Source organism: Ranitomeya imitator, chromosome 4 (assembly GCF_032444005.1).
Source record: "Ranitomeya imitator isolate aRanImi1 chromosome 4, aRanImi1.pri, whole genome shotgun sequence".
Classification (NCBI taxonomy): domain Eukaryota; kingdom Metazoa; phylum Chordata; class Amphibia; order Anura; family Dendrobatidae; genus Ranitomeya; species Ranitomeya imitator.
The window spans coordinates 494,946,801-494,960,307 of NC_091285.1; the positions used below are offsets into that span (position 1 = coordinate 494,946,801).

General features: G+C 42.5%; 1 protein-coding gene across 2 annotated transcripts in view; it reads left to right on the forward strand.

The window, feature by feature from the left end:
• AP4E1 (adaptor related protein complex 4 subunit epsilon 1) overlaps nt 1–13,507 on the forward strand; it is a 112,247-nt gene that overhangs the window by 52,048 nt on the left and 46,692 nt on the right. For both annotated transcript variants that reach the window (XM_069765998.1, XM_069765999.1), the window contains exons 10-12: nt 491–600; nt 8,241–8,380; nt 9,264–9,376. In XM_069765998.1, the coding sequence (XP_069622099.1) occupies nt 491–600; nt 8,241–8,380; nt 9,264–9,376 (363 nt within the window). The remainder of the gene's footprint in view (nt 1–490; nt 601–8,240; nt 8,381–9,263; nt 9,377–13,507) is intronic.

Here is a 13,507-nt window from a genome sequence, read left to right on the forward strand (position 1 = left end):
TTGTTGTTTGTACAATATATACACGAGTGCATTTCTGTGCACCACACTATGTAGACACCTATGTGCATAGCCTACAACTCCACATACCGTAGGTTAGGAGTGAGGTCTTATTAATGTTTGTACATTTGATGCCTCACCTTCCCTAATGGGGTAGCTCGAGTTTTATGATGAGCTTATTGGACACACAAGAGCCCTGTCCTTTCCCAGGGGTCCTCGTCTGTGTCCACCCCTGAAGCAGACATTAGCTTTTTTTCTTGCTGGAAATATTTTTTATATTCTAACTGTGCTACCTATACTATGATTGTACGTGAGCAAGCAGTGGGTATATACTACTTGCTGTCTATAAGGCCGTGCCCTCCAATATGAATGAGGGGCCGCTGTGGCTTCAGCACTGCATGATGTTCTCTAAGCACTGAATTCAACCAAATAATTTTGCTGCTGATATTTGGATCTTTGGTCATTTCTGAAATTGTATGATTTTCTTCTTTAGGACTGAAGGCACTTACATATGTCATCCAGCAAGATCCAAACCTCGCTCTTCAACACCAGATGACAATAATTGAGTGCCTAGACCACCCTGATCCCATCATTAAAAGAGAGGTTGGTTGATGCACAATTTTTGTTTTCTTTTTTAACTGAACATAAAAGGAGTTTTATCAACTTCTTCTGCAGGCCCTCACTGCTCTATTGCCTTCCAGTTTTCCGATTTCCACTTGGACGGTGGTGTGGGTGGTAACATGCTCTCATCACTGATCGTTTGGGACGGTGGTGTGGGTGGTAACATGCTCTCATCACTGATCGTTTGGGACGGTGGTGTGGGTGGTAACATGCTCTCATCACTGATCGTTTGGGTCGGTGGTGTGGGTGGTAACATGCTCTCATCACTGATCGTTTGGGACGGTGGTGTGGGTGGTAACATGCTCTCATCACTGATCGTTTGGGTCGGTGGTGTGGGTGGTAACATGCTCTCATCACTGATCGTTTGGGACGGTGGTGTGGGTGGTAACATGCTCTCATCACTGATCGTTTGGGTCGGTGGTGTGGGTGGTAACATGCTCTCATCACTGATCGTTTGGGTCGGTGGTGTGGGTGGTAACATGCTCTCATCACTGATCGTTTGGGTCGGTGGTGTGGGTGGTAACATGCTTTCATCACTGATCGTTTGGGACGGTGGTGTGGGTGGTAACATGCTCTCATCACTGACCGTTTGGGTCAGCACCATTGTCGTGTCACTAATTATAACTCTACGCTGACTGATGCGACAAGATGAGCAATTTTTTTCTGCAACATTGGAGGAGCTTGGGGTCACTGAAACTGTCTGGATTCTGAGAAATTATTACAATCTGTTTTTAAAATAATATATAGGCTCTATGCTCCTTGCCCAAGTTACTGATGATGGATTGCAGTGGTGAACAGTAACCTAGGCAACAAGCAAACAAAATTTAAATATCCTTTTTGAATATTCCAGTTTTCAACATTCCTGATGGAGGATGGCACTTAAAGCTCTGTGAAATAAAAATTGGCATGAATTCAATAGATTTTGGTGGTGTTTTAAAAATATTTTTATATAAAAGTTTTTTTTTCTCATGTTTTTAAGTCCAATAGAGAAGCCTGAAGCTAATCAAAAATGCCTAAAAACCCCAAATCTTTGTATTATTTTCTGTGTATCACTATAGATGGAAAAACTGCAGTGAAAAATGCCACAAACAATGTCTGTCCTGTTCATGTCATGATCACACAGGTGGACGGCTCATGGCAATTTGTGTATTGGAGCAGTCTTCCATCGATTTTTGGATAGATTTGTTGTCACTGGAGTTACGGTGAAAGTTGTAGACTGTGAGCTGAGATCTTGAAACCCATGAGGAAGTGATATATACAGTATAATAGGAAATGGTCTATTTATTATGCAATGGAAACTGGAATTCCCATTATATGTTGTCTAAATACCTGTAATCATTATAGAAAAACCTTGTGGTTAGTATAAAAATGACACTTGACATAATAACATGAATTAGCGGCTGCAGACATGGACTAAGATCTCTTAGCAATGTATGAAGACAATGGCGAATCTGGGACAAAGCCTTTAGTATTCTACAGGGCTGCGGATTCGGTAAGCGAAACCTCCGACTCCTCGATTTCCCTGACTCCCGACTCCACAGCACTGATCACTACTGAGCATGTGCATAAAGTGCAGCACAGATAAATCTCAACTACAACTCCACAGCACTGCCTCACTACTGAGCATGTGCATAAAGTGCAGCACAGATAAATCTCAACTACAACTCCACAGCACTGCCTCACTACTGAGCATGTGCATAAAGTGCAGCACAAATTCATCTCAATTATGACTCCTCAGCACTGGTCACTACTAAGCACATGCATAAAGTGCAGCATGGATTCATCTAAGCTAAAAGCTGAGATCCTTAGATCAGTAACAGAACAGAGATTTATAGGACATTTCATAACGTTCCCAAATTATTCTGGAAACATTTACAGCACATTCTGCGTTGTACTACTGCACCCAATGTATTATAGCTTAGGAGTCTGAGTGTCCATTTTATACGGACTCCACCAAAATGGACACTGAGTCCACTACTCCACAGCCATGGTAGTATACAGCTGTCAGATGATTTTTAAAATGTTCAGGACAGTCTTAAATGTAACATTTTCTGCTGCATGTGGATTGGGATTTTTACTACTTTCACACCCATTGTATTGAACTTTACACCAGTATTCTACAGCAATTCTCCCACGTGGTGTTATGCTGGATTCAGAAGAATATTGGCACTAACTGGACATTGTCAGGCAGTCACAATGTGAATCGTAAGAGTCAGTTGTCAATTTAGGCTGCTTTATTGTGACTGAGAAACACGGACATGTGTATGCAGCCAAGGACCCTTCTACTCGTCAGTGATTTTTATTGTACACAAGAGTCAGAGATTATTCAATGTGTCAAGTTTTACCATAAGAGTTTTTCTGGGATAGAAAAAAAAAATTGATTGAGGTGTCTGACTGCTGTCTATTTTTCCACTGACGTCTAGGATTGTTTGCATTGGCGAGTGATCTGAAGCTCAGATTTGTGCGGACTAGTGATGAGCGAGTATACTCGTTACTCGGGTGGTCTCCAAGTATTTTAATGCTCGGAGATTTAGTTTTTGTTGACGCAGCTGCATGATTTACAGCTGCTAGCCAGCCTGAGTACATGTGGCGGTTGCCTGGTTGCTAGGAAATCCCCCCCACATGTAATCAAGCTGTCTAGTAGGCGCAAATCATGCAGCTGTGGCAAGGAAAACTAAATCTCCGAGCAGTCACAAATAGGGTTGAGCGACCTTTACTTTTATAGGATCGGGTCGGGTTTCACGAAATTCACGGGTTTCAGTGAAATCGGCCGATCCTATAAAAAAAATCGGGGTCGGGGTCAGCCGAAACTCGAAACCCAATGCAGTGCATTGGGTTTCCAATGGTTCCCAGGGTCTGAAGGAGCGGAAACTCAACTTCAGGCCCTGCGATCCATATTTAAGTGTAAAATAAAGAATTAAAATAAAAAATATCGCAATACTTACCCTCTGACGCACCCTGGTACTAACCGGAACCTTCCTTCCTTCGAATCAGCGCTTCCAGGACCTGGCGGTGACGTCGCGGCTTGTGATTGGTCGCGTGGCCGCCCATGTGACCGCTCGCGCGACCAATCACAAGCCGCGACGTCACCTAATAGGAATATACTCACCCTCGGACGCGCCCTGCTTCTTTCCGGCAGCCTTCCTTCCTTCGAATCAGCCCTTCCAGGACCTTCGGTGACGTCGCGGCTTGTGATTGGTCGCGCGAGCGGTCACATGGGCGGCCGCGCGACCAATCACAAGCCGCGACGTCACCGCCAGGTCCTGGAAGCGTTGATTCGAAGGAAGGAAGGTTCCGGTTAGTACCAGGGCGCGTCAGAGGGTAAGTATTGCGATATTTTTTATTTTAATTCTTTATTTTACATTAAATATGGATTCCGATACCGATTTCCGATATTGCAAACATATCGGGAATCGGGATCGGAATTCCGATACCACATTCAGAAGATCGCCGACTTCATGGCCAACCCCACACAGGGGTCGGGTCGGGTTTCATGAAACCCGACTTTGCCAAAAGTCGGCGACTTCTGAAAGTGGCTGACCCGTTTCGCTCAACCCTAGTCACAAATACTCGGAGACCACCCGAGCAACGAGTATACTCGCTCATCACTAGTGCGGACCCATGGACATGTAAAGAGCCCCATAGACTATAATAGGTATGAGATCTATCTGTAAAAAAATACTTTGCCATAAAGAATTACAGATTAGATGTATTACACTTTTCATTATGCCACCTATTTGTTGGCCAACCCCTTCTCCCATTTTAATATCAAAATGGTCTAGGGAGATGTGGCACGTATCTAGAACAGATAGTGAAACTTGCACGAGGTGTGCATGATGGTGTTTGGTGCAGAGACTTAAGGTACCTTCACACTGAACGATATCGCTAGCGATCCGTGACTTTGCAGCGTCCTGGCTAGCGATATCATTCAGTTTGACAGGCAGCAGCGATCAGGATCCTGCTGTGATGTCGTTGGTCGCTGCAGAAAGTCCAGAACTGTTTAGTCGCTGGACTCCCTGCAGACATCGCTGAATCGGCGTGTGTGACGCCGATTCAGCGATGTCTTCACTGGTAACCAGGGTAAACATCGGGCCGCGCTTAGTAACCAGCGTAAAAGTTAAAAAAAACAAACACTACATACTTACCTTCCGCTGTCTGTCCCCGGCGCTGTGCTTTCCTGCACTGGCTGTGAGCGCCGGCCAGCACAGCGGTGACGTCACCGCTGTGCTTTCCGGCCGCTGTGCTTACACAGCGCAGAGAACCAGAACGCCGGGGGACAGACAGCGGAAGGTAAGTATGTAGTGTTTGTTTTTTTAACTTTTACGCTGGTAACCAGGGTAAACATCGGGTTACTAAGCGCGGCCCTGCGCTTAGTAACCCGATGTTTACCCTGGTTACCGGCATCGTTGGTCGCTGGAGAGCTGTCTGTGTGACAGCTCTCCAGCGACCAAACAGCGACGCTGCAGCGATCGACATCGTTGTCGGTATCGATGCAGCGTCGCTTAGTGTGAAGGGGCCTTTAGAATCCTAGTGTATTTAGCTTAGTAAATGTCCTAAAGACTTAGTGAAGCTCCACCTTTCTTAGTCTTGTAGAGAAGTCTACTGGAAAGAAGTTGGAAACCAGAACTCTATGTATTTAGACTCCCCCCTATAGATTCTAAAGTAAATCTATAAAGGTAACTTTGACATAGTGGGAATAACCGAGACATGGTTAGATGAAAGCTATGACTGGGCAGTTAACTTACAGGGTTACAGTCTGTTTAGAAAGGATCGTAAAAATCGGAGAGGAGGAGGGGTTTGTCTCTATGTAAAGTCTTGTCTAAAGTCCACTTTAAGGGAGGATATTAGCGAAGGAAATGAGGATGTCGAGTCCATATGGGTCGAAATTCATGGAGGGAAAAATGGTAACAAAATTCTCATTGGGGTCTGTTACAAACCCCCAAATATAACAGAAACCATGGAAAGTCTACTTCTAAAGCAGATAGATGAAGCTGCAACCCATAATGAGGTCCTAGTTATGGGGGACTTTAACTACCCGGATATTAACTGGGAAACAGAAACCTGTGAAACCCATAAAGGCAACAGGTTTCTGCTAATAACCAAGAAAAATTATCTTTCACAATTGGTGCAGAATCCAACCAGAGGAGCAGCACTTTTAGACCTAATACTATCTAATAGACCTGACAGAATAACAAATCTGCAGGTGGTCGGGCATCTAGGAAATAGCGACCACAATATTGTACAGTTTCACCTGTCTTTCACTAGGGGGACTTGTCAGGGAGTCACAAAAACACTGAACTTTAGGAAGGCAAAGTTTGACCAGCTTAGAGATGCCCTTAATCTGGTAGACTGGGACAATATCCTCAGAACTAATAATGCAGATAATAAATGGGAAATGTTTAAGAACATCCTAAATAGGCAGTGTAAGCGGTTTATACCTTGTGGGAATAAAAGGACTAGAAATAGGAAAAACCCAATGTGGCTAAACAAAGAAGTAAGACAGGCAATTAACAGTAAAAAGAAAGCATTTGCACTACTAAAGCAGGATGGCACCATTGAAGCTCTAAAAAACTATAGGGAGAAAAATACTTTATCTAAAAAACTAATTAAAGCTGCCAAAAAGGAAACAGAGAAGCACATTGCTAAGGAGAGTAAAACTAATCCCAAACTGTTCTTCAACTATATCAATAGTAAAAGAATAAAAACTGAAAATGTAGGCCCCTTAAAAAATAGTGAGGAAAGAATGGTTGTAGATGACGAGGAAAAAGCTAACATATTAAACACCTTCTTCTCCACGGTATTCACGGTGGAAAATGAAATGCTAGGTGAAATCCCAAGAAACAATGAAAACCCTATATTAAGGGTCACCAATCTAACCCAAGAAGAGGTGCGAAACCGGCTAAATAAGATTAAAATAGATAAATCTCCGGATCCGGATGGCATACACCCACGAGTACTAAGAGAACTAAGTAATGTAATAGATAAACCATTATTTCTTATTTTTAGTGACTCTATAGCGACAGGGTCTGTTCCGCAGGACTGGCGCATAGCAAATGTGGTGCCAATATTCAAAAAGGGCTCTAAAAGTGAACCTGGAAATTATAGGCCAGTAAGTCTAACCTCTATTGTTGGTAAAATATTTGAAGGGTTTCTGAGGGATGTTATTCTGGATTATCTCAATGAGAATAACTGTTTAACTCCATATCAGCATGGGTTTATGAGAAATCGCTCCTGTCAAACCAATCTAATCAGTTTTTATGAAGAGGTAAGCTATAGACTGGACCACGGTGAGTCATTGGACGTGGTATATCTCGATTTTTCCAAAGCGTTTGATACCGTGCCGCACAAGAGGTTGGTACACAAAATGAGAATGCTTGGTCTGGGGGAAAATGTGTGTAAATGGGTTAGTAACTGGCTTAGTGATAGAAAGCAGAGGGTGGTTATAAATGGTATAGTCTCTAACTGGGTCGCTGTGACCAGTGGGGTACCGCAGGGGTCAGTATTGGGACCTGTTCTCTTCAACATATTCATTAATGATCTGGTAGAAGGTTTACACAGTAAAATATCGATATTTGCAGATGATACAAAACTATGTAAAGCAGTTAATACAAGAGAAGATAGTATTCTGCTACAGATGGATCTGGATAATTTGGAAACTTGGGCTGAAAGGTGGCAGATGAGGTTTAACAATGATAAATGTAAGGTTATACACATGGGAAGAGGGAATCAATATCACCATTACACACTGAACGGGAAACCACTGGGTAAATCTGACAGGGAGAAGGACTTGGGGATCCTAGTTAATGATAAACTTACCTGGAGCAGCCAGTGCCAGGCAGCAGCTGCCAAGGCAAACAGGATCATGGGGTGCATTAAAAGAGGTCTGGATACACATGATGAGAGCATTATACTGCCTCTGTACAAATCCCTAGTTAGACCGCACATGGAGTACTGTGTCCAGTTTTGGGCACCGGTGCTCAGGAAGGATATAATGGAACTAGAGAGAGTACAAAGGAGGGCAACAAAATTAATAAAGGGGATGGGAGAACTACAATACCCAGATAGATTAGCGAAATTAGGATTATTTAGTCTAGAAAAAAGACGACTGAGGGGCGATCTAATAACCATGTATAAGTATATAAGGGGACAATACAAATATCTCGCTGAGGATCTGTTTATACCAAGGAAGGTGACGGGCACAAGGGGGCATTCTTTGCGTCTGGAGGAGAGAAGGTTTTTCACCAACATAGAAGAGGATTCTTTACTGTTAGGGCAGTGAGAATCTGGAATTGCTTGCCTGAGGAGGTGGTGATGGCGAACTCAGTCGAGGGGTTCAAGAGAGGCCTGGATGTCTTCCTGGAGCAGAACAATATTGTATCATACAATTATTAGGTTCTGTAGAAGGACGTAGATCTGGGTATTTATTATGATGGAATATAGGCTGAACTGGATGGACAAATGTCTTTTTTCGGCCTTACTAACTATGTTACTATGTTACTATGTTACTAAATCTGTCTGCAAAGAAAATCTGTTAAAATTGCCACAAAACGTCTGCGTCTCTTGCCTGGATCTGACATTTTGAGGATTCCTAAATGGTGTCTCTGATTCTGTGTATTTTACAGACACTGGAGCTTCTATATCGGATCACCAATGAGCAGAATGTCACCGTTATTGTACAGAAAATGCTGGAATATTTGAGGCAAAGTAAGGATGAGTATACAGTAATTGCACTGGTTGGGAAAATATCTGACCTGGCAGAAAAATATCCTTTTTACATAATTATTTTTTTATTAAGAGCGAATCTGTTGTGATAACTGGAACATAAAGCCCCAAATGTATCTTTAATACAGATCATCATTCAGATCAGTGGGAATCCGTCCTTGGTACCACCACTGATCAGCTGTTCTTACCTCCAGAACAGCACAGCTTCGAGCACTGTGCGAAATTGTGGCCAGAGCTAGTAACTTCTGAATAATGGGGGTGCTGGCTGTCAGAATTCGGTCATCCAAAGCAATATTATGGAAAGGTCATCAATATCCTAGTAGTGAAAACCCATATAAAGAGGTTTTTCAGGATTATTTTATTTAAACTCCTAGCAACTGCCTGCCTGTTAATTTATGGTTTACTAACAGAGGCAACTGCCTGCCTGTTTTATCCGGCACCATCTCAGAGTGGCCCCTGACCGCTCCTGCCAGTGATTCAGCAGTTCTTCCTCTTCCGGGCTGCTCTATCGATGGGGCATGACTGCCGACGCCATGCTGATTGATAGCTAGCTTACTGCAGTTAGGCAGCGGGAAGCCTGCTGACGGTCCACATGATGTCGGCAGTGATGCCTCCTCAATAGAGTAGTGCAGAAGGCAACTCGCTGCTCTGTCGACATAACATTAGTGTAAGCCGCTGAATCACCGGCAGGAGCGGTCTGTACTGGCAGGGATCGGCCTGTACTGGCAGGGATCGGCGGGCACAACAGGCGTGTTGGTTTTTAGACACATTTGTTAAAAATTAAATAGTCTTGGATAATCCTTTTTTAAGTCTAAACGGCTGTTTCCATTTATTGGCTACTGTTTTAAATTGGAATAGCTTTCCTTACGTTTTGTGAATGTTTTGTTCTATATTAATATAACTTTCCTTGACCATATTATTACATATTCTCCGAACAATCAGTGGTTTGTGGAGACGATGAATGTGGTGTTTTCCATCGGTGGAGATGTGGTGCACCCCGATATTCCTAACAACTTCCTACGGCTTCTGGCTGAAGGTAAGCTCCTTTTTTATTTGCTGCCGGGTCGAGGACACAAGGTAATATTAGTGACCAAATGTGTATGCAGTTTTTAAAAAAAAAGGTCTTCTATGTAACTATACCTTGGCTGTATAGCTGCCTTGTGTTAGTGATTTGGCACCTGCACTGATATGGTATGAGTGTACTCGGTGTCGGGGCTAGGGCTGTTCTCTCCTATAAAATTTACTCTCTCCCAGTGGAGATAAGACAATCTTGCTAGTGGTGACTGCTGGATGTAGTAGTGTCTGACACCTTTACTCAACCTTGCAACATGGCAAGGGACATTGGCAAAGCCAGAAGGCCATCAACAGACGGCAACCTCCAATAGGCACAGGAAACAACTACCACAAAAGGCTTCAAGCTGTCATTGATGTTAGAGGGGACAATACACGGTATTAAGACATGGGGTATGTGAACTTTTGATCAGGGTCATTTGGATGTTTTGGGTTGTCGTTATGATTTAAAAAAAGAGAAAACACAGTAGCCTGACAATAAATGGCTTCACCCAACCACTAACCATGAGTGGACAAAAAGTTTTGGTGTTATCATTCATATTCTCTGAAAAAAAGGCCAAAAAAACAAAAATTCTTCCAGGGTATGTAAAGTTTTGGGCACAACTGTAACTAGTGCAGCAACACTGTGCAATAAAGGGCCACTTGTGTAGTCACCCAGGTAAACGGGCTCATAGGAAAAGCATCATGTGGTAATGAGGACCCCCTGCGTATCGCCGGAGGAGTCTGCTTCCTTAGTAGTAAAATTCAGTGCCTGGACCAACACTATTAAGCTATGTTAATATTAAATAATGAACCAAGGGAAGACTGAAGATAAAAATCAATAATTCTATAATTCTTTAATCTTGTATCCATTAAAACGACGCGCAAGGGATTTAATTCCGACGCGTTTCTGGCAAGTCACTCGCCCTTAATCATGGTATAACAAATACATTACAACGTCTTATTTAAAGCGCAATGAACCAATCCGCTAACACATGACGCAAATGCAATTGACAGGAAAACCACATGACCGGAGGACCACGTGACTGAGAACACGCCTGAACGGTAATAAGGGGTTTACATCATGTATGCAACATACCAAAGTACCAACTTCTGTGACCTAAATATACTAAAAAATGAAATAAATATTTGAGCATTAACTCATGAAATAAGTAGAGAAAATAGAAGAAAAAGCCCCGTATTTCATATGCCATACAAAGGGGAAAAATCGCATATGTTAGATATTTATTGGGACCTGAGGATATCGCACTCTGGAAAATCAAAAACAAATCGTTCCTGAAATTCCTCCCTGAAGGCTATTTGGTGTCAAGTTTAAGTAACCAAAAAGGCTTCTCTCATCATGACCCGCTCCTTCCAATTCCCCCCTCTGACAGGGCAGGAAACCTTCTCTAACCATAGAACCCGAAGTGTTTAGTATCACAATCCTGTACATTGACCAAATGCTTTACCGCACCAGAATAGGGTGCATTCTTTTTCACTTTATTAGCAAGATGTTCTGAGATGCATTGTTTTTGTTTTGTAATTGTGCAGCCTATGTATTTTATTTTACGTGCGAGTGACTGGCCAGAAACACGTCAGTATTAAATCCCTTGCATGTCGTTTTAATGGATACGAGATTAAAGAATTATTGACCTTTATCTACCTTTTGGATGTGCCGTCTCTTCCGTCGGTTCGTTACTGCTCTGCCGCACCAGCCAGAGATACTGTATGGCGCCCTTTGGTCCGATCCTCATTCCTGCATTGGAATTAGCATGATCAAGCACCTCTACCTTTCCTCTAATAATCTAATCTATACATGTGCGCACGCTCATATTGTATGCCCTTTCCATTTGGGCTTTTTTGTGTCTTTTTGCTTGTAGACACTTTGCGCGCCTTTTGTAATAGGGGTGTGTGGCTTCAGTGAAAGCGGTCTGACTATGCCGTGTGTTAATATTTTGGCTCATGTTCCTGGAACACGGTAAACCAACTGATAGGTGGTGCAAACTTTAGAAAGGCTAAAAATGAGCCAAGTTTATCACACCGCATGTAAATCTGAAGCATTTTCAGGCAGTCTAATCTTAGTATTAGACACTATTGATAAATGGGTCCCATGTTGGATGATGTAAGTGGTGAGGCTTTGAACAATTTTCTATGGGGAGAATTATTTTCTTGTATACAAATGTATTGTCTGATTTTTGTTAGAGGACCTGTCACCAGGTCAAAAGTGGCCAGTGTTTGCTCTTATTTTATTCCTGCTGCTCCCTAAATGTGCTTTATTCATTTAAATCCACCATATGATCCAGAGATACGGGCCTTTTTATTTAGTGCTACGTTTTATGATCTTTACCAAGGAGACGTGGTTCACAGGGTAACCATGCAGATCCGCCTAAACACATGCCTCCAGAGAATCCTATGAGCCATGTCCCTTTTGTAAAGATTTTGATGATTGCTGAATTAAATGCCTAGATCTCTGGGACCAAATGGCAGAATGCAGTTGGGGTAAAAGAGGGGCAAAAACTGGCCACTTTTGACCTGGTGACAGTTCCCTTTAGTGGGAAACCTATCTGGGCATCATTGGGGGTGTTTTGAGCTCCATGCATTTGTTTGGATGTGATCTGGGCGTTTTATACCTGACCAGTTCTTCTGGGTGAGAGGTGCACAGGTCTGCACAAACACTACACATGGATATACACTTATAGTAAAGTTAACGCTAACTTCCTTGGAACCACGTTCAGTTATGTACTGGGCAGCTCAATGTAATTAGATCTGATACAGCAGTTATCATGTGGTATCATGAGTCTGATTTCTGACACATGCTACAATCCAGTTTTAACACTAGAAGTCCCAGAGAGGGGTCATTTAACGTTTCTACCTTTGGAACCTTTGGAGCTCAAAATTTCTCGGACTTCTAGTGTTAAAGGGGTGGGCAACGTTCTCGTCATTTTATCAGATACATTGGGTGTTTGAGTTACTAATATCAATAATGTTTAAGTATTAGAGGTTTTCCTGCTTTAATTGATAACATCGCCTTCCTCACAGACTGTCCTGTCTATATAAATGGCTATTGAGTCCTTCTGAAAAGCCTTTATATTATGGAACATTCCTCTATTAAAAGCCCTAAAACTTTTTTTTTAATGAAACTACACAGCATGATGGTGGCGTTTTATATGGGTTTCTTTGAGACCAAAACTACCATAAGTATTAGAAACCCAAGAGCCAGGGTGGGCACGAGGTATCCAACTTGTTTCTTTACTACTTAGCTGGCCAATTGATTTACTTAGGCAGTTTCTTATTTCCTATCCAACTCCCTGAGGCCACGTTCACATGTTCAGTATTTGGTGAGGTATTTTACCTTGTAAACCCAAACCAGGAGTGGGTGATAAATCCAGCAGTGGTGACGTGTTTCTATTATACTTTTCCTCTGATTGTACCTCTCCTGGTTTTGGCTACAAATACTGAGGTAAAATACTGGCCAAATACTAATCGTGAGCACGTAGCCTAATGCTGAGTCTCATCTCCTACAATTCTTGAATGGGAATTCTGTGTTGGTGATATTGGAGGGATCCTACAAACCACCTCAGTGCTTATGTGCTCACAGCCTGGGTATACAGATATGGAATTGGCTTAACACAGCCGGTTTACTGACAAAAAGTGGGAGACTCTTTTTTTTTTTTTTTTTTTGTACGATAACCCCGAATTTCAGCACCATGAAAACCTACAGTACCCTAGATTCTAGAAACTACAGCATAACGCTAGACCATGTTTTTGAAAATGAAATGTTATTGTCATTTAACCAAATTTGTCCTAACAACCGCACGGGAGCCCCGGTAAGAGCGAGTGCTGACACCGCTGGAATGGTGCCGGAACGGGAGGCGAGTATAAGCTTTTTTTATGAGCGCCAAACATTTAGATCAAATAGGGCTTGTCCTAGTAGTTGACAACACATTTTAATAACATAATGCCATATTAAAATATTGTATACAGAAATAGATGGTGTCCCCAAAAGTTCCATAAATCTAGGGAAAATGGTTGGTCTCTCCTCTAACAATTTTACCTCCCAATGCATGGATTTCCTCACTTATGAGTTATACACTCCAGGTCCGTTAATAGATCTCCT